Below are 20,999 nucleotides of genomic sequence, written 5' to 3'. Positions count from 1 at the left end.
GCCAGGGGACAGGGCGCCCAGTGTGTCCCAGGCAGTTACCATCCGGTGTTCGGTTTTAGCAGAGCCTCTGTGTCCCCTTCTCTCGCTGTGTCCCTGTCCTCCTCCCCATTTCCGACCCCCTGGGTGAGCGGGACTCCCCCAGCTTCTCGGTCCTCTCCTAGGCCGCAGCGGTCGCTCCCGCCGTCCCCGCCCGGGCAGGGGGCGGCGCCGTGACGCGGCGGGGCGGGGGCAGGAAGGGGGTGTCGCTGACGCCGCGGCGGCCTCCGGCGGCTCCGGCCTTTTGTGCGGGCGGCGGGGTCGGGTGGGGGCGGCGGCCGAGGCAGGCGAGGCCGGTGCCCTGCGGGGTCGCCCAGCTCAGCCAGCCCCGCTCAGCCAGCCCTGCCCTGCCCTGCGGCCGGGCGCGCCCGCCGCGCCGCATCCATGTTCGAGTAAGGAGCGGGCGGCCGGGGTCGGGCCGGGAGGAGCGGGAGGCCGCCGCCAGGGGTGGCGGGTCGGGAGCTGGTGCACGTGGGCGCCGGCCGGGGCGACCCTGGCCGGTGGCGGGGGGCGGAGGTGCGGGGGGCTCACGGGGCAAGGGGTGCAGCCGGGGATGGAGCGCCGACGGCGGGGAGGCCCGCGGTCGGGGTGGCCGCTGCTGGCCCGCGCCGCGCCGGCGTGCGGGGTTCTGCGGGGGGCCCGGGGCCCTTCTTGCGGGGAGGGTCCCCAGGCCTGCATTGGCTCGGCCCTCGGGGGCCAGGGGCTGGCGCGAGGCCGGCCGGGTCTGTGGGCCCGGGAAGGAGGGAGGGAGGACCGTGGCCAGTCCCCGCCAGCCGGGCCCACAGGCCGCGCAGCCCCGGCAGGCCCGGGACAGGGTCCCCTGGGCGCGCCCCCTCCCACCGTCCTCGGCTGCCGCTGGGGTGGGGGCTTCTGCGTGGCCCGAGGACCCAGCGCCGAGATCCGCTGGGGCCAAGTGGGCGCGGAATTGAGCTCCTCCCGGGGTCTGGCCACCGTGTGCGATGATGTTTCAGATCTGAACTGCGTCTCCCAAGTGTCTGCAGGTCTGTCTGGGCTCTTGGCGCGTGTGAAGCAGCTGTGAACCTTTTCGGTGGTATCTGTGTGTGTAATTCACCATAAATTCCGTCTGTGGCCCTGGGTGCTCCCACAAGTTACCTGTGTGGGTCTGATTGTGACTGTGTCGTGTGTGTCTGGGGCTTTTCACCTGCTGCTGGGACCCACCATTGGCTGTACAGCGTGTGATGTGTTTTCATTCCATCTGTGACTCCATGAGCAAATACAAATTACCTGCTAGGGACTTAGGAGTGTTTACCTGCGCCCTGGGGCTCCTGTGTCCTCCTTGGTTGTTTGTGCAGGAATTTACCATTAATTCCATCTGTGGCTCCAAGTGTCACCGCGAGTTCCCAGTGTGTGTTCCATAATGACTCTAGTGTGTGGACATGTGTCTGGGGCTCTCTGTTGCACCATGACCTACTGTGTTCCAACTCTTATTTAGCTTTGTATGCAAATATGAATTACCAGTATGTGTCCACTAGTGACACTGAATGTTTGGGAGATCTGTTTCTGTCGATGTGACCCTCTGTTTGTTTGTGCCTGTAATTTACAGTTCTATCTTTGGATGACTTTCCATACGTATCCATTTGTGACATTGTTGTATATTGAGTGGGGTTTTCTGTGTGCCGCTGAGACCCTTTGTGGCTTTGTCTGTGTGAGGAGAGAGAGAGAGACCCCTGGTGGTTCTCTGTGGGCCTGGGACCCTCCTTCCTGAGACCTTGGGTGTAACCTTGACTCTCTGGAGGCAGTAACCGTGATAACTGATGTTGTCCCCCTTGGTTTGTAAAGCATGTCCTACACATTAATTCAGTATCTGGCCACTGTGTTGTCAAGGTGTGCCCACAGCCCCCTGGACAGTATTACTCCAGAGTCCTTCATGGTGTGTGAGTGTCAAGGTTCTCTGCTGTATCGACAGCAGCTGACCATTCCATCCCTTGTCACTTTAAAACTGGCCTTTGCTTTGTCTTTCCTGACAGACAGTGAGACCATGAGGGCAGGAAGTGCAGGCTGACCAAATGACTTCATTTACCTAGGACTATGTGTGTTAGCTGGGGGCCCCGGGATTGTCGCCACATAGCTTTCTTTGTGATCGTGGAAAGGTTTTTGCCTTTGATGCTTTCCTGACATTTTCTTGAGGCTGTGTGTGAATGTCCTTTATCTGGGACTTTCTGTGGTTCTTGATGTGTTTCTGTGACCCTCTGCAGTGCTGTGTATGTGCAATCCTACACGTGTGTGTGCGTGTGCGTGTGTCTTTTCCAGAACTTTGTGTGTTGCTGTAGCATATTTATAATGCTGCGGTTGTGTGTGTTTGTAATTGTTCTGGGACCCTGGCTCTGTGCATGACTATAGCATATCTGTGACGCTACCATTGTGAGTATGTGTGTGTGTGTGTGTGTGTGTGCATATGGCAGACTTTGCAGTTTGCCCAGGACACTAGCTGTGTGTGACCCTCCTGAGTTTTTGGCACACCTGGGTATGCATTGCCCCACTCTGACCAGAGGCATCTTCGGGCAGCCCCGGAAGTCTGTCTGAGGTGAAGCGTCTGCAGTGGCAAAAACCCACACTTCCCAGTCCCCGCCCCTGTAACGGTCCTCTAGCTGCTTGGGCTCCTCCCTTCACTCTCTACTGCCAGCTTGGTTGGGCAGACCCTGGGCTGGGCCTGCCCTTGGGCACTTCCTCATTGTCCTGCCCAGGAGCAAGAACTGGGGTGTGGGCCTTGCCCTGTTTGTGTGTCTTGAACCTGTCCCAGGCACCCTGCCTCTAGACCTTGGCTTTGGGAGAGTAGGGCAGGGCTATGTTTCAGGCCAAAGGTGAGAAGATTGGGGCAGTGGGAGTGGCATGATCACCCCCTCCTCAGAGCCCTTCACCATTCGCCAGTACCCTCAGGTTGAACCCCACAAACTCCTGACCAGGGTTCACAGGCCTCTGGCCTGGGCCCTCCCCGCCTCCCCGAGGCCTGCTGGCTGCCTCACTCTTTCTCAGACTTGCCAAGCTCAGTCCTGTGCCTGAACTTGATGTTCCTGCACCTAGAACTGTCTTCTCCCATTCTCCCACTCTGCCAGATCTGCTCTTTGTCCTCATGACCACAGCCTTGCCCAGCAAGGCCTCTGCAGTCTCTCTCACCAAAGAAACCATCCCTGCTCCTAGTTGTCCCATCCTGTGTCTCTGTGGTCCTCGCCTGTGAGCGTGTAGCAGAATCTCCCGGGGCCCACCCTGGTTTCTGATTCTGGAGCTTAGGACAGGGTCCTGGAATCTGCATTTCCAACAACTTCCGGTGCTGCTGGTGCTGCCAATGTGGGGCTATGCTGAGCAGTGCTGCTCAGGAGCACTGGCCAGTGTCTGAGGTCATCAACCTCATTATATGCTTTCTTACTGATTGACTGGGTTCCTCAGCGGGCACACTGTCCCTACAGAGGGATCTGTGTGTTCCCCCACCCCACCGTGTGTCCCCATGTGCCAGGTGCAGGGTAGGTGCAGAGCATGCTTAGACAGTGAATGACGGAGGCTCCTGCCGCCAGCCTAGGTGCATGGGAGGCACTGTCAGGGTCCACGCAGCATGTTGGGTAGAGGGGCCGGGATGGTGGTAGGGCCCCTTATCTGTTTGCTCCTGAAAGAGGGAAAAGAGTCCAACCAACCAAAGTGTCTCTATATGCTGGGCTTTATGTGTTGCTTTTTTTCTCTCCAGGTAACCCTGTGAGGTGGGTGCGGTTGCTATTCCCATTATATAGTAGAGTAAACTGAGGCTCAGGAAGGTCCAGATAGCAGCCTGGAGTCACACAGGAAATGGCAGCACTGAGACTGGAAGCCCCTAGACCTACAAGTCCAAGTTCTGCAACTTATACGCCTGGTTGAGTCCAAGTTCTGGGAGGGAGGTGATAGATCATTCACTCAGTCCGTCCGTAGTGCAGATCTGCACAGGACACCTACTGTGTGCCAGGCTGAGGCCAGGCGGTGGGATGAGAATCTGGGGGAGATACAGAGGTCTGCTGCTGAGGAGAAAGAGAAAGCAGAGAAGGGGATCAAGGGTGGGCAGTGTGGTTTCAAATAGGGCACAGGACTGGGGGGAGGTGTCCTGAGATGTGTCCACCGAGAAGGACCTGAAGGAGGTGACATCTGGAAGAAAAAGCATTTGGGTTGCAGGGGAGGGAATACAGGTGACACGGGTCAAGAGGGACCAGATCCGGGCTTTCCTGGGGTGAGAGGTGGCCTGAGTCCGGTTTGCACAGGTTGGCTCTGGCTGCAGGTGGGCACAGACTGGATGCAGGCACTGAAGCAGGAGACCAAGGAGGCTGGTCCAGGAAGAGTGGCAATGGCCCGAGCCACCATTTGTGTTAATTTATTCATATATTCCACAAATTCATTTCACAAGTATGTGACTGCTTCATTCTGCATTGTCCTGAGCAAGGCTGAGCAAGGCTGGGACAACAAAGCAGGGACCAGAGTAGACCCAACGATTGCCATCAGGAAGCCAGTAGACCTGTGGGGGAAATGAGCTGACATCAGACAGTGACATCAGACTGATACGCACGTCAGGCGAGGGACAAGGGGCACTGGAGTGAGGAGAGGGTGCGTGAGCAAGTCTTGAAGGGACACATAAGAATCTGCTGGGCAGAGAAGGGCAAGGGTGGGCTGGACGAGGGAAGGGTGTGTGCTGATGCTTGGTGGCAGGAGAGGTGAGTTGCTAGAGCCCCTCCTGGTGGAGGGAATCCCACCTGCATCCCAGAACAGGTCACTGCCCTGAAATAAACCAGCTGCCGTCCCTAGGCAAGTGGTTCACGCTGCCTCCTCTATGAAGCGGGAATGGTGATGCGATCAGGTGCACAGGATTGTTTGAGGAATAATAAAATTAAGCACACAGAGAGCTGGCCATAGCTCCTGATAAGGAGTCCACAGTGAATGTCCCTTTAAAGTTCCCGATGCTTACCCCACAGCCTTTATTATTAGTCTGTATTTGCGCAGTCATCCGAGTGCTCTGTTTGTCTAACATCTCCCCACCCCCAGGTTAACTCTCCAAGGGCGGGAGCCACAGCCCACGGGCTCTGCTGTTGCCAGCTCCAGGCAGCACGGGATCATTTACTCAGTCACCCATGTTTATTGTGTGTCCCATACAGTTTGGGGTGCTAGGTGACAAGTAGCAACCAGGGCCTCCTGATATGCACGTCAGGCAATGAACCAGGGTGAGTGTAGATAACATGGGGTGTGACTAGGGAGGTGCCATGCTGGGCTGAGTGACCAGGAGGAGGAGCATTGGAGATGCGGCTGTGGTGGAGACGACCAAAGATGCAGAGGCCTTGTCATGGGAATGAAGTTTGAGAGCTTAAGGAACAGAAGGAGGCTGGAATGGCTGGGACAACAAGGAGAGGGGAGGCCATGAGGTCAGGGAGGTGACAGGACCTGGTCACTGGGGCTTTGGGTCTCAGGGTGAGGACTTGGCTTGAACCTGAAGTGAGGTGCAGTCAAGGCAGGGCAGGACTTGGAGCTGGGAGGACCCTGATCTGACTCAGGTGGTCACAGCCAGAAGAGGCTGCAGTGGGAACAGACTGTGGGGGCAGGGCCAGGAGCAGGAGACCCAGGTGGAGGCCGTTGGGTGCCTAGCAGTTGGGGATGGAGCCTGGAACAGGGAGAAGTGGGTAGAAAAGAAATAATGGGCGGTGGTGCACACCTGTAATCCTAGCAGCTCTGGAGGCTGAGGCTGGAGGATCACAGGTTCAAAGCCAGCCTCAGCAACTTAGTGAGGCTGTAAGCAACCTAGTGAGACCCTGTCTCTAAAAAATAAAAATAAAAAGGACTGGGGATGGGGCTCAGTGGGTTCCATCCCTGGTACCAAAAAGAAAAAAAAGTAGTTTTACTTTTTTGTGCGTGTGCGTGCTGGGGATGGAACCCAGGGCCTTGGGAATGCTAGGCAAGTGTTCTACCCCTGAGCTACATCCCCAGCCCTGGAAATAAAGTGTGGCGGTGGATCCGGTGGGACTTGCTGACAGATTGGAAATGAGTGTTTGGGAGACAGAAAGCAATTAAGAAAGATTCTTAAGTTTTTAGCTTGAGCAACTAAGTGGAAAGTCACTGTTCGATAAATATTTGTTGTATGAATGAATTAGTATGTTTTTTAAAAAAAGGCTAGGTGCCGTGGCGCAGACTATCATCCCAGCTACTCCGGAGGCTGAGGCACGGTATCACAAGTCCAAAGCCAGCCTGGGCAATTTAGTGAGACCCTGTCTCAATATAAAATGAAAAGAGCTGGGGATGGGGGTTGTACTCAGTGGTAAAGCGCTTTCCCGCTCAGGCCCTGGACTCCATCCCTAGCACTGCAAGGGGTTGAGGGGGAAGCAGGTGTTCTTGAGAGCTCAGACGGACCAGGCTCTGTTAGAGGCACTCAGTACTTACACACAGTGATCTGTTTATCACTCTCTGGATGGTAAAGGAGGTAACTGAGGCACAAATGGATAGATGAATAGATGGAAGGGTGGGTGGATGGGGGTTAATGGGCCCATAGATGGGCCTTCAAAAACAGGCCTGGCAGGGCGCAGTGGTGCACGCCTGTAATCCCAGCAGCTTGGGAGGCTGAGGCAGGAGAGTCGCGAGTTCGAAGCCAGCCTCAGCAACTGAGTGAAGCCCTAAACGACTCAGTGAGACTCTGTCTCTAAATAAAGTACAAAACAGAGCTGGGGATGTGGCTCAGTGCTCAAGTGCCCCTGAGTTCAATCCCTGGGGCCCCCTCAAAAGCCAAGCAGAAAAGAAAACCCAGGCCCGTCCCCATCCCCAGCCCGTTTCCCTCAACACCCCTCTTCTCTCCACCCCAGCACCACGCCCCACTCTGGCCGGAGCACACCCAGCAGCTCCCCGTCTCTCCGCAAGCGGCTGCAGCTCTTGCCCCCAAGCCGGCCCCCTCCTGAGCCAGAACCAGGCACCATGGTGGAGAAGGGGTCAGATAGCTCCTCAGAAAAGAGTGGCATGTCTGGGACCCCCAGCACCCAGAGCCTGGGCAGCCGGAACTTCATCCGCAACAGCAAGGTTGGCGTAAGCGCCAGTTGGGGGCACAGAGGGGTGGCAAGGTGGGTGACCCGAGGCCTCATCCTAACTCCTCTCTTTCCCTTGCAGAAGATGCAGAGCTGGTACAGTGTAAGTATCTGGGCAAGGGGACTTGCTAGAGGGGGCAGGAGGGAGGGGTCCATCTGCTGACCTAGAGCCCCAGGTTGAAGCAGTCAAGAAACAGGGGCTGCAATTAGCAGACCAGAGTCACACCCTGTGCTGCTAGTTATGTGCTATGTGATAAAGGGCATCAGTTAACTCTCTGGGCCTTTCAAACTCTCCTTAAGAAACAGCCCTGCCTTACAAGGCTCAAGGTGACAGTCAGTGGGAGTTGGTGATGCTGGCAGGACTTGACATAGAATCTGGCTGATCTAAGAAATCAGAAAATGACAGCTGTCATTCAAGGGATCCTCATGTCATGGGCAATAGAAGGCAAAGCAGGTTAGATACTGAAACTTCAGAGCGCCTAAGAGGCTGGGAAGACTGAGGGGGCTCTGGAAGCTTTGTGGGGCAGAGCTGCAGGTGGGTATCCCCATCCAGGTTTTCTCTCCCAAACTTCTCCTAGATGCTGAGCCCCACCTACAAACAGCGCAATGAAGACTTCCGGAAGCTGTTCAGCAAACTCCCTGAAGCTGAGCGCCTCATCGTGGGTGAGTCCCTGCACCCCAGACCTGGTCCCACCCCCTTGACCTGTGTTCCCAGCCTCTGGGCTGCGAGAACAGCCAGCCAGGTGACTCCAGTATCTACCTGTCTCTCCTCTCCCGCTCTCAGATTACTCCTGTGCTCTGCAGCGTGAGATCCTCCTTCAGGGGCGCCTCTATCTCTCTGAGAACTGGATCTGCTTCTACAGCAACATCTTCCGCTGGGAGACCACGGTGAGCTGATGGGAGGGAGAGGCCTCAGCGTGGCGGGGCCCTGGCCCCTTCTGACCCTCCTGCCCCCTTCAGATTTCCATCCAGTTGAAGGAAGTGACGTGTCTAAAGAAGGAAAAGACCGCCAAGCTGATCCCCAACGCCATCCAGATCTGTACAGAGAGCGAGAAGGTGAGTCCAGGGACCCAGTGACGGGGACCACGTAGTCACTGATCTCAGCATCTCCCTGCTCCCCTGACCCAAAGCCAATCAAAACCAAGCTCCGTTTCTTCTGGACCCCAAACCTCTCTCAGGTCCGTCACCTGCTCTTTATTCTCCCAGCCCCTGCCATGGCCGGGCTCCCATCCTCTCTGACCTGGGTCCCTACCTCAACTTCCTGTCAGATCCTTTCCTCACACAGCTGCTCAGGGACATAGCGAAATCCTTCCCTCCCATGTCTCTAGCAACTCAGATGTCCTTGCCCCTTGGACGCCTCTCTGATGCTCCATCGTGTCCTCTGCATTATTGCCTCAGGGCCAGTTCATTGGAAGATGGCTAGTCCAACCACTTGCAGGACAGGAAGCAGGGAGGGCAGGGGAAGACTTCATAGCAAACTTCCTTTGTGTTTTGTGGATCAGCTGACCACTTCAGAGACCAAGGGGGCTGGGAAAGTGCCCTGAGCTGAGCCTGTCTAGAGAAGGGTCTGTCTCCCACCCAGACTGTGAGCTCTGAGGAAGAGCCATGGGCTGTCTCCACCTTGCGGTGACCTTGCAGGTCTGGGCACAGGATAACTATTTTGTGGAATGAATGCAGGGACAAATGAGTGGGTACATCAGGACAGAGCAGCAGGGATAGTCCTGAATGAGGATGGAGCTTCCCCTGGCCCCGCCCCATCTCTCCCCTGGCCCCGCCCCATCTCCCCTGGCTCTCACACGCCCTTCTTCTCTGCAGCATTTCTTCACTTCCTTTGGGGCCCGTGACCGCTGCTTCCTCCTTATCTTCCGCCTCTGGCAGAATGCACTGCTGGAAAAGGTGAGCCTGGTGAGGCCTGGGGGAGAAGCAGGGTGCCAGGGGACCATGGAGCCAGGGATGCCAGACCTCGGGGAACAGGAGGAACCCCCAGCTCTTCTCCATGGACACCAGGCCTCATATAGCCTCACAGGTCCATCCAGGGACAGCCAAAGGCTTCTTTCAGGCCTGACTCTGAAGCTGAGTCTCCAGCAGAAGAGAGGAGTGGGTGTAAAACAGTCGTTATTCATCCCTGGGGCTGGGGAAGAGCCCCGCACTGGGCAGCAGCAAGGTTCTGCTGGCGGGAATGTTGGGTGCTCCTCACACAAAGGCTGATGCTGGGGGCCGCAGCACCTTGGAACATCCGCACCCCCTCCTCCAGCTCTGCTGTGTACGCCCTGCCATCTGAGGACCTCTTATCCCCGGGGGGCAGCTCCAGCTGTGGTCACCCCCAGAAGTAAGAGTGCCAGAGAATCCACCGAGGATCCTGAGGGGACAATGCAGAGTTAGTGTCCAGAGAGGCCAAGGGCAGAGGACAGTCACAACTCAGGCCCTGCAGTTCCAGCCCCATCACTGATTAGTGCCACCTGGGGCAAGTCATTAAACCCCATCTGGCCCACGGGGACCGCCCCTACTTCACAACACCCAGAGCTGGGTCCGGAAGAAGCACTCGGTGATGTCAGCTTGTCTGAGGTGGGTGGGCTGGTGACTAGCGCCAGAGCTCTCCACGGCCTCCTGGGAGCTCATCCAGCACTGCTACTTCCCAGTCAGCTGACCTTGGCATATTACACTGCACCCGGCTTAAAATGAAGACGGTATCTTAGTGCCCACTTCCCAGATCCGTTTTGAAGTCCTGGTGGGTTAGCGGACGTGGGTTAGCAGAATGCCGGGCTCCTCATGGCACACCAGTGGGTGCCAGCTGCTGCCACCACTATCACTGTTATTATTTCATCACTGTTGTCATCCAGCCACTCTGAGCACAGGCAGCTGAAACCCGAGGGCGTCTGAGGACACCTGAAGAAAGAGTCGGGGGCACTGTAGCCATCGTGGGTGGGAACATGAGCTCTGGGTCTGGCTGCACTTGAATCCCAGAGGCAACTGGGATTCACTAAAGTGACCTCAAGCATATAATTTCCCATTCTTGGGCCTCCTGGACTTCTGTATTCTCCTCTGTAACAATAGAACCTTAACTGGCCAGAGCCTTGGAGGACTTGATAGGTCAGAGGTGTAGTGCCCAGGCACAAGGTCTGGCAGGCCGGAGATGGGTTTCCTGCCCGAGGGGGCGGGGCCTGGCTCATGAGGTCATGCTGCCCCCTTGTGGACGTCGGGGGAACAGGAGGCTGAAGACTGGTGGGGAACCTAGAAGGGAGGGCTCTGGCTGGACGTGAGGTCTTCCCCATTCCTGCCTACCCAGACGCTGAGTCCCCGCGAGCTCTGGCACCTGGTGCATCAGTGCTACGGCTCGGAGCTGGGCCTCACCAGCGAAGATGAGGACTACGTCTGCCCCTTGCAGCTGAATGGTCTGGGGTGAGTTGGAGGTGAAGGGGCTCCAGGGTTTAGAGACCAGATGGAGCTGTGTGCAGAGTTCCAGAAGGGCCAGGTGGACGAGGTGGGTGTGCAGGGCCTGGGAGGCCCAGGAAGGTGAATGGGGGCTGGAGGATCAGTGGTCCCACGTTTTCCCTTCACTGCAGGAGCCCCAAGGATATGGGAGATGTGATTGCCCTGAGCGACATCACCCCCTCTGGGGCTGCCGACCACAGCCAGGAGCCAAGCCCCGTGGGATCGCGCCGTGGCCGCATCACCCCCAACCTGTCCCGGGCCAGCAGTGATGCAGACCATGGGGTGAGCAGGAGGGTACAGGAGAGAGGAGGGTGCTGACTGGGAGGGACAATGGAAGGATGGCAGAGAGGGACTAACTAAGAGACATGGGCGAAGGAGGGGACGGATGGAGGTGGGAAGATGGTCAAGGAAAGTAGGGCTGGATAGGGAAGAGAGACAAATGGAAAACGGGAAGGGTGAGAAGCAGAAGGAGCAAGTTGGATGGGTGGATGGATGGAACAGGGACAGACAGAAGGACAGGAAGGCAGAAAGCATCCCAAACAACCCTGGTTGGAGCTAAGAGGAGCCCTCATCTGGGTGTCCGCGGGGCCTCTCAGCTCAGCCTGAGCCCCAGGTGTGCACACCAGCTCCCCAGCATTGGCTTCACTGACCAAGGTCTGAGCAGTGTCTCAAATCCTTGCAGCCAGTGTGCACCCAGGGAGGTCCCCAGGCTGCGATGGGGGTGGGGCAAGGCTGTATGAATCCTTTCTCTGCAGGCAGAGGAGGACAAGGAGGAGCAGACGGACAGCCAGCCAGATGCCTCCTCCAGCCAGACAGTGACTCCAGTGGCAGAACCCCTGAGTACAGAGCCCAACCCACCTGATGAGCCCACTTCCCTGGGCCCTTTGGACTTGCTGCCCAGGGAGGAGCTGTTAACCGACACAAGTAACTCCTCGTCATCCACGGGGGAGGAAGGTGAGGAGGGAGGGCTCGCGTTCATTCCCTTCCTTACACACAACGACCCTTTCTCAGGAGAGTGAAGCAGGAGGGGATGTATTGGCTCATGGGACTAAAAAATGCAGGAGGTAGGCAGAGATGGCATTCAAATGGCATTGCTAGAAGTCTCTCTGTCCTGAGCTCCGCTTCAAAGGCTGCCTGGCAGGAAGAATAAGAGCACAGACTTGGAAAGCAGGTTGCTGGGGTCCAAATCCTGGTTGACCTAATTTCTAACCAGGATTATGTAATGTGGGCACATTGTCGAACCTCCCTGAGCCTTGATTCTCCCATCTGGAAAATGGGGAAAGCAGTAATAATGTCCACTTCCTAGGCTTGTCGTTAAGGTTAATTAAATGTTAGTACGTGTTAAAGTGCTTAGGCCAGTTATTCTGTTCATTTTCTCTGTGCCAAAGAATTGTCAGGGTATCCTCTATTCTCGTGGGGGCAGACAGAGCCCCTGCCAAACCTAGTGTGAGAAATAACGAGGTGCCACAAAAAATCAAACACGTGCCAGAAAGTGGGTGGGCAAGGCAGACCTTTACTTTTGGCAGAAGGTGCGCTACTGGAACCCGTGCGCCTGGGCGGGCGGCTGTAGATCGTATCTAACCTACGCAGGGCTACCCTTCACTCTGATCGGAGGAGTTCGGGGTTACAATCTACGTGATTGGTTAATTTTAGCTTTAGGGCGGGCAAAAGGGAAGGGCTACAATTGGATCCAATTAAGCCTTTACTATGTTCTAAAAAAGGACCACCAGGCTTTCTATTTCTCACACTAGCTCAAAGAGAAGGGGCCTGCTTTTCCCAATAGCTACAGCAAGAATGTTAGGATTGCTTCTGATTGGTTCAGTCTGGCGAGTGGGCCCGCCCCCAAACCAATCTTTGTGGCTGATTGGCTGGCCTGGGTAACACACACACCCCTGGGCCAATCATCACGGCTGATGCCCCTGGGCGCCAAGCTGTGGCCGAGGGGCTGAGTTCTCTTTGGTCCAGGAGGATAGATGTGCATCCAGCCCACGAGGCCTGAAGTGGGGAGGAGCGGTCACCCAGAGAGAGGGAAGAATGGGACCTACCTCGCCCCAGCCCTTCTCTGTCTCCTAGCTGATCTGGCCGCCCTGCTTCCCGACCTCTCTGGCCGGCTCCTCATCAACTCCGTCTTCCACGTGGGAGCCGAGCGGCTGCAGCAGATGCTCTTCTCAGACTCAGCCTTCCTCCAGGGATTCTTGCAGCAGTGCAAGTTCACAGGTCAGGGGCGGGCCAGAGAGGATGCCAGGGTCGCCCAGGTATAGGGGAAGGGCGAGGAAGGCCAGCAGTCGGGCAGTGAAAGCAATGCCCGTGGCCCTGGGCACCGTGGCACAGTCCTGTAATACCAGCCACTCCCGAGGCTGAGGCAGGAGGATTCCAAGTTCTAGGCCAGCCTCGACAACCAGACCCTGTCTCAATAAAATAAAATAGCATCTGAGAGAGCTGAAGCGGTTCAGCCTCATACCAGCCTTGTAGCCTTGGGCAGGTTCCCAGCCACTTTGTGCCTCAGTTTCTTCTTCTGTTTACTGTTCACAGCAGCAGCTTATGGGGATCCCATTAGAACTAGATGAGTTAGTGTTAGGGTAGTGCCTAGAACAGTGGTATACAGTAAGGGTCTAATAAATACCAGGTAACGATCACAGTGTCCACTCGTGCAGGGCTTGGAGACCATGAGAGACCAGGGTAGATTAACTCCTGTTCTCAGTGCCCAGGATCTAGTGGGAACGGCAGGAAATGCACAAATAAGTACCACCTGCTGCAGGTGTGATGTGAGGGGCCCTGAGGCCACCAGGATGGCAAGATTCGGACTTGAAGGAAGGACAGCGGTTGGGGACAAATCTCCAGGAAACTGAAACCCTCAAAAAGACTGAGTCTCCTACATCCGGAGGGCAGAGGACCCAGAATGGTTCCATCATTCTTTTCTTCTCTTCTTTAGATGTGACCTTGAGCCCCTGGAGTGGGGACAGCAAGTGCCACCAGCGCCGCGTGCTGACTTACACCATTCCCATCAGCAACCCGCTGGGCCCCAAGAGCGCCTCCGTGGTGGAGACACAGGTGGGGCCCGTGGGGTGGGGTGGCCAGCCAGGAAGAATGGCTCGGTGGGTGGCTCTGACTGCCCTCCTCCCCGTCCTTGCAGACGCTGTTCCGGCGCGGCCCGCAGGCAGGTGGGTGCGTGGTGGACTCGGAGGTGCTGACGCAGGGCATCCCGTACCAGGACTACTTCTACACGGCCCACCGCTACTGCATCCTGGGCCTTGCCCGGAACAAGGCGCGGCTCCGGTGAGTCACCCCTTGGCCTGGTGGCCTCAGGGCCCCTACTCCACTCTCCTCACCCTGAGTCAGCTGCAGATCTCACCTTGGAGGAGGAACGGAAGTGTTGGGTCCCTGAGACCCAGAACTCTGAACAGCAGAGCATAGAGAGGGTAGCCCTGGGGATGACTGGTCCCATCTGCAGGGGGTGTTTGAGCAAGAGAGGGCAAGTGAGTGTGCAGGTGAACAGTTCACTTGTTCACCTGTTTATTGAGCATCTATTGTGTGCCCAGCCTATTCGAGACCGTGGGGCTACAGCAAAATTAAACAAAAACCCTTCTCTTGGGGAACTCATGTTCTGGGTGGGTATTGGCCAATAAAAATGATAATGAGCCTGCAGGACATTCACTAGTGATAAAAGCTTTAGGGAAAAGCACAGTGGGCTAAAGAGCGTGGGAGGCGCTGAACCAGCAGAGATTTTATCCTGAGTGTGCTGATCAGGGGAAGGTTCTCTAAGGAAAGAATATTTTATAAGCACGTGAAGGAGGTGAGGGCTGATGGCAGTGCAGAGGCCCTGAGGCAGAAGTGTGGGAATGGCTAGAGTGGAGTCAGTGGAGGAAGAGTAAGAGGTGAGATCAAGGAGATGGCTTCATGGTCCTGGTGAGGTGCACTGGGTCAGGGCTCTGAGCTGGGGGACCCTGACCTGACTCAGGTGTTCACAGGCTCCTTCTGGTTGCAGGTGGGAACAGATAACAAGGGCAGGGGCAGGAGCCAGGGGACCTGACAGGGAGGAGGCGGCCACAGTGTTCAGGCAGGAGCAGGTGGAGGCTGGGCCAGGGCGAGGCAGCCCAGGGGAGGAGAATTTAGATTCTTGGACAGATGTTTGTAGGAGGAGGTGACACAGTTGGCTGAGATGGAGTCCACGTGTGCATATGAAGGAAGGGGCAGGGTCACGGGGACCCCTGGGGGGGTCTGGGCCAGGACATCAGCGTGTGAGTTCACGGGGCTCAGGCAGTGGGGAGACTGGCCATGATGGCTGGCACGGACGGAGATGGGGTCAAGGCCAGGTTAGGGGGGAGGTCCAGGAAGGTGAGTGGGCGGGGAGGGAGCGCATCTGTGTGTCTGAGTGACAGAGGACTCTCTCTGAGTTAGTGGAAGAACGGAACTCCCCAGGGGGTGGGAGCCCGGCCCTGACCCTCTTCCTCTCTCTCTGCCCCAGGGTGTCCTCAGAGATCCGCTACCGGAAACAGCCGTGGAGCCTCGTGAAGTCCCTGATTGAAAAGAACTCGTGGAGTGGCATTGAGGATTATTTCCACCACCTGGGTAGGGGCAGAGGGCCAGCCGGGGCGGGGTGGGGTCGTGGCCCGGCTGGGTACACATCCAGAGCCCTCTGTCCTTTCCCAGAGCGGGAGCTCGCCAAGGCCGAGAAGCTGTCCCTAGAGGAAGGCGGGAAGGAGGCTCGGGGGTTGCTCTCAGGTCTGCGGAGGCGAAAGCGGCCCCTCAGCTGGAGGGGTCACGGAGATGGTCCCCAGCACCCGGATCCAGACCCCTGCACCCGGGCTGGCATGCACACCTCGGGTGCGTTCCTTCAGGGCCTGCTCAGGCAGGCGGAGGCGCTGGGGGCCTGGGCTGGGGTGGCTTTGTGTGCCGTTATCTGACCCTGATGCTGTCTTACAGGCTCCCTCAGCTCCCGCTTCTCGGAACCGTCCATGGAGCAGGGTCCTGGGGCAGGCATCCCCAACGCCCTGGTTCTCATCAGCATCGTGTGAGTAAGAGAGGCCTGGATCTACAGGCTGCTGTGGGACCTTGAGCAAGTGCTTGGCCGCTCTGGGCTTCCTTGGTGCTCCTTACACAGTGTAGATGCTCAGTTTGTCATGGAGAAGATTCTCTGCTGGAAGAGCCGAGGCCCAGGGGGCTATGGGGGGGTCAGAGTAACTTGATCTTGATGGGGGCGGGGGGGGGGGGTTGTAGATTGGCACCAAAGGCTAAAGAATCAGCCTGGTGAGCAGGGAGAGGTGTGCAAGTGAACTACGGCCATTGGTGCGTTTTACTCCTGTGTCCCTGCCCAGCTCTAAGCCGGGTGGAGGTTGGGACACCGTGACCACAGCCCTCAGGGAGACAGACCTGACGTGAGCCCAGCGGGATCAGGACTGGGGTGGGGAGGCAGTGGGAGGGCAGCACCTGCTTCCTCCAAGGCCCCACAGAGGGGCAGTTGGGGTGACTTTCCTGGGACAGCACAGGGTGTCTGAGCTGAGACAGGCAAGGCCCACGATCAAGGTGGGGAGGGGACAGGTGCTCTGGGGAAGGGAAATAAGGCCCCCGGGATTGAGCTGACCCTGGGAGGGAGGGTAGGGGGCTATGCTCTCAGCCGTTCTGGGCCTCAGTTTGCCAGACCAGTTCAGGCGCAGCCACGTGGCCAGCACTGCCCCAGCACTGCCCGGGGTGGGGGAGGGGGGCGCCCGGCTTGGGCTCATGGCTCTCACTCTTTGCTCCCCTCACTGCTCCCAGGATCTGTGTGAGGTAGGGTCCCACGTCTCCCACCTGCCCTCCCCTCCCTGTGTCTCATCCCCCTGCAGCCTCGTCTCCCTATTCCAGGCCCCCCTGGGTCCCCAGGGATGTGGCCTAGGGTGGTGGTCAAGGGCCTGGGTATCATACAGGCCTGGTTTTGAACCCCGACTGTTTAACTACATACTGTGCATCCCTAAGCCTGTCTCTTACCCGCTCTGAACCTCAGTTTCATCTTCTGAAAAGATGGAGGTGTAATCTTAGTGCCCCCTTCAAGGCGTGGTTGTGTGGCGGGGTGTCCAGAGCTCAGTGCCTGACTTTGGGGCACTGACCTCTGACCCCTCCCCCAGCCTCATTGTCCTCATCGCCCTCAATGCCCTCCTCTTTTACCGCCTCTGGTCCCTGGAGAGGACGGCCCACACCTTTGAGTCGTGGCACAGCCTGGCCCTGGCCAAAGGGTAAGCGGGCAGTGAGAGGATGCTGGGCAGCTGGGCAGGTTGGGGAGGCCGGGGCTGTGCTCAGGCCCCTGTCCCTGCAGCAAGTTCCCTCAGACGGCCACTGAGTGGGCGGAGATCCTGGCCCTGCAGAAGCAGTTCCACAGCGTCGAGGTGCACAAGTGGAGGAGGATCCTGCGGGCGTCCGTGGAGCTCCTGGATGAGGTAGGGCTGCGCCAGCCGGGGCCCAGGCAGGGCTGTGGAGCCAGATGCCCTCCGCTCCCCGGGCCTGAGTTTCCTCCTCTGCAAAATGAGGAAGCCATTCCTAGTCCCCACCTCACAGAGTCGCTGGAGGCGTCCGTGGGATGGAGAAGGAATTTATTGGTTCTTATCCTGGAAAAAGTCCAGGGGGCTCCCTTCAGGCATGGCTAGATCCAGTCCCTCGATAGTAATAAGAATCCATCTCAGAGCATCTCTTGACTATGCCGATGCTCAGGGTTGGCTTTGTTTGGGGGGTTTCCTTTGCTGCAGGATGATCAAGGTGGCACCTGCCACTCCAATGGAGAGTTCACTCTCATTGGCTGCTGGGGTCATGGGCCCACCCCCAAAACAGTCACTACAGCCAGGGCTGGGCTAGATGCAGTCCTGTTCCTCTTGCTCCCTTCTGGCAAAAGGGGTCATAGCGTCTACAGGCAGAAGAGAGGTTCTCCAAAAAGGGAGTTGACCCAAGTACCCATATAGTGCAAGGGCAGGATCCAAATTCTACTGTGTGATCTTGTGCAAGTGTCTTTACTTTGAGCCTTGATCACATAATCCATGTCACCTCTTGTGAGGATGGAGTGGGTTAACATTTGGAATAATGCTGGGCCAAAAGTCAACGCTTCATAGATGTGTGCTGTCAGTCAAGCGAGCCGAGCACCAGGCGCACAGTAGGAGTCTAATCAGCATGCCCTCCCCACGTGGTGAGGATGCCCCCCAGCATACCCGGCCCCAGTGGACTCCAGCAGGCAGCTGTGGTGGGTCAGGGCAAATGTGGGGTGCTGGGGTAGGTGCCCTCACTGTGTGTGAGGGGGGTGATGGGAAGCAGGGAAGGTTCTGAGGTGATCAGAGCCAAAATTGCCAGTCGATCACCCTTGTTGCACCCTGAAATCATGCTCACGGGGAGATGCCCCCAAGGCTGTGCAGGACATGATGGGGAAGAAATTAAGGCTCAAAGAGAAGGAGGGCAGAACTCTTCCACCCTGCATTAAATTTTTGATGATTTTTCTCTCTCAAATTGCCGTGAGTACAGAGTTGACTTCGCAGATTGATTGTAGCGGCAGATGCAGGCGGAGCACTTGCCCAGGCAGGGCTCCCCCGGGTGCTGAGCGCGGGTGACACTCCTGGCCAGCCTTGTAGGGATGCTCTAGTTTCCCCTCTGGTAGCGAGTTAGGAGGTACGCAGCATCCTGGGGTTCAGGGGGTCAGGAGCTTGCCCAAGGTCACAGGGGAAAGAATCATCCTTAACATACATTCGGCACTTCCTGTGGGCCAGGTTCCAGTGTTCATCCTGTCCCTGAAATTGTCCCATGAAGCAGGGACAACACTGACCCACATTTCAGATGAGGGACTTGGGCCCAGGGCAGTAACAGCAAAACCGAGATGGAACCCCAGGCCACCTGACCTCACGCTCACACTGAGACCATCCTCTGCTGCCTCGGAGAAGTTAAAATGGGGTGCAGCGGGGTGCAGCGTGGCTTTGGTGACCTGTGTTGGGTAGGGGCGTGGCCTCCTGGCTGCAGGATGGGGTTGACATCACCCTCTCAGTGCTCACCTGCTCTGCCCCCTCCTGGCAGATGAAGTTCTCGCTGGAGAAGCTACACCAAGGGATCACAGTCTCGGACCCGCCCTTTGACACCCAGCCACAGCCACGGTCTGATGACAGCTTCTCCTGAGGGCATCCGGCCACACAGCTATCCCCTCAAATGGACAGAAGGACACAAAGAGCCCCGGTGGCCACTGCTGGCACGGTGTGAGCGCCGGGAACCTCCCGCCTGCCCCTCCCAGTGGCCCTGCCGAGGGCCATGCAGACGTGGGGACCACAGAGCAAGATGCACTTTAGACCAGCGTGTGCAAGCCCGACCGCCATCGCCTGCCCGGCCGGGGAGCTGGTCTGGCCTTTGGCGGCCCCGCACTAACTTATTTTGCCTGGCTGGGGTTATGGGGGTACCCCCTGGGGTGCACGATTTCCTCAGCTCTGGGTTTAATGTATTATATTTATTTGGGGCTGACAGAGTTCCAATAAAGGGTTGGAAGTGGCTGTGCCTGTGCCTGGAGGGTCCCAGAACGGGTGGGGGCTTCCCGTCGCACTCGGATCCCACTGTGGTGGGGAGGCCATATCTGTCCATTTCCTGGGGCAGCAGGTGCTAAAGTCATCGGGGATCCCCCCTCTCCAGCAGCTTCCACCAGCTCTGCATCATCCAAGTCCAGAGAGGGCACCAAGGATAGACTCATCCCCGTGTCTGGGCTCAACTACTGCCTCTTAGAAGTCCTGTCCCCTGGAGCAGGTCAATGACTTTGGACATGTTTCCTCTTTGTAAAATGGGCATAATAACAGCACCTTTCTCTTAGGATTGTTAGAAGTTATCGGATCTCAGATTTAACCACAGGGGAATCTCCTGGAGAGCTGCTACAGAATACTGGTTTCGGACTCAGTGGGTCCCGGCAGGCCTGAGCTGCGGTGCCAACACACTCCCAAGGTGAGGCTGACAGTGGTCCTGCAGGGACCACACCTTGAGAACCGCTATTATGAGAACCCAAGGAGTTAATCCATGTTATTACAGGCCCCGGCACAGAGTAAGTGTTCAATGAACGTTATGCTTATTGCAGAAAAGTTGAGAGGAAAAAAGGAATACCAAATATGCACCATGCTCTGTGCTGAGATTGGATGTTCATTTTACTCTCACAGTGACTCCTTGAGGTAGAGGCAAATAAAGATTTATAGTGTCTGAGGCCACCTGGCAGGGAGATAGACTCCACGCCTGGTCTCTAGAATCCCCATATTTACATGCCAGGTTCTAACCTCCTTTAGGATCCCCCAGCAGCCCACCCAGGTGGAGGTTGTTTGGACACCTGTTTTATAGCTAGGAAAATGGACTTAGAGGTACAGTCTCCTGTGCAGTTAGAACCAGATCCACCTCATCAGACCCTGTTCTGGTTTCAGACTGAGGAAGCCCTTGAGAGATCTTTGGCATGCCCTTGCAGAATTGGGGATTAAACCCAGGGCCTTGCACATGCTAAGCAAGCACTCTACCACTGAGCTACATCCCCAACTCCAAGAATCATCTTAATCAAAAACTTGGGGCAGGAGACTGGAGGAGGGATTGGATAGAAGCAAGGTGATTCGCAAGTTGCAAAGGGCGGTCAGCCCTTTCTGTCTTCTAGTGCTATAATTACGGCCAGTCAGCCACTCTGTACCTCAGTTTCCGACACCTGTAAACACCTTGTAGGAAGAATTAATAGGAAAGTGCTGAGGTCAGCGTCGAGCCCATAGCAGATGAACAACAGCTTACAAGGCTTTTAGGAGATGCCCATGTCCTTTGATAAGGACTGTCCTTACTGTGCCTCCATCTACCATCCCCCACAGAGGAAGGGCCTAGGGAACAGCAGGAGGGTTATTTTCTGCTGGGGAATTTCACAGCTCAGGGGAGACTGGCGTAAAAGCCCAGACCACAAAGGTGTCGGGTATCCCTGGCTCCCTGCCCCTCTGCCCTGGACCTGCCCCATACCATGCTTCCTCTTTCCCCTGCAAGGCTGGACCAGGGGAATTCTGGGACTTTGCCCCAATGGGAACTGGAAGGTAGGACCTGGGAAGCCACCTGTCACCAAGAGTCTCACTCCCACCATGACCCAGAACCCCACCCCTGTCCTCTCTGTTTGGCAAAACTACTAGTAGCACAAGCTACCCATCCTAATAGCCCAGGATGCCCATCATTGCTAGGGCAGCATTCCAGGTCCACTTTAGGCCAGCTGTATGGTGACCCTGGGCAAGGGAGTGAATCTTCCCCAGCCTCAGTTTCCTCATTTTGTAAATGGGGGTGATAGAACTTGCTGCAAAAGTTTGGGGAGGCAAAAGTGGGTTCAGTGAATCCGAAGGATTAAATAAGCACTGGTGTTTATTCTTGTGACAGATAATGAGTACCTACAATGTACAGTTCAAAGTGCTGAAGATGGTCCTCACTCTAGGGAATCTTCTATTACAGGGTTGGGGGGACAGACAGCGAACAGATCAACTGTATAAAAGAGCATAGGTAGAGACACTGAGGAGAAAAAAGAGTAAA

At 56.7% G+C, this 20,999-nt stretch overlaps 1 protein-coding gene across 3 annotated transcripts; it reads left to right on the top strand.

Annotated features, from left to right (window-relative positions):
- Positions 1-308: 308 nt before the first annotated feature.
- Gramd1a (GRAM domain containing 1A) lies at positions 309-18,979 on the top strand. 3 transcript variants are annotated; one of them, XM_027941245.2, is made up of 19 exons: positions 309-428; positions 6,849-7,059; positions 7,147-7,167; positions 7,643-7,727; positions 7,849-7,952; positions 8,025-8,120; positions 8,880-8,960; positions 10,351-10,463; positions 10,628-10,778; positions 11,252-11,450; positions 12,552-12,713; positions 13,429-13,547; positions 13,630-13,772; positions 14,962-15,065; positions 15,147-15,320; positions 15,420-15,507; positions 16,598-16,705; positions 16,786-16,906; positions 18,516-18,979. In XM_027941245.2, the coding sequence occupies exons 1-19, from the start codon at positions 421-423 to the stop codon at positions 18,612-18,614; spliced, it is 2,187 nt and encodes a 728-aa protein (XP_027797046.1). In that variant the 5' UTR covers positions 309-420; the 3' UTR covers positions 18,615-18,979. The 3 variants fall into 3 exon arrangements, with proteins under 3 accessions (XP_027797046.1, XP_071460957.1, XP_027797049.1); XM_027941248.2 differs by having other exon boundaries at positions 311-428; positions 12,570-12,713; XM_071604856.1 differs by lacking the exon at positions 12,552-12,713.
- The last annotated feature ends 2,020 nt before the right edge of the window (positions 18,980-20,999 follow it).

This window comes from Marmota flaviventris, chromosome 18, assembly GCF_047511675.1.
Source record: "Marmota flaviventris isolate mMarFla1 chromosome 18, mMarFla1.hap1, whole genome shotgun sequence".
Taxonomy (NCBI): Eukaryota; Metazoa; Chordata; class Mammalia; order Rodentia; family Sciuridae; genus Marmota; species Marmota flaviventris.
Note: the sequence above shows the minus strand (reverse complement) of the source record. Positions and strands in the feature narration are given on the sequence as shown.

Bases quoted from the DNA above. Each gene is read 5' to 3' on its own strand.
- Gramd1a (XM_027941245.2), top strand. The intron at 7,168-7,642 runs GTAAGTATCTGG...AACTTCTCCTAG, and splicing joins AGATGCAGAGCTGGTACAGT to ATGCTGAGCCCCACCTACAA. The intron at 7,953-8,024 runs GTGAGCTGATGG...TGCCCCCTTCAG, and splicing joins TCTTCCGCTGGGAGACCACG to ATTTCCATCCAGTTGAAGGA.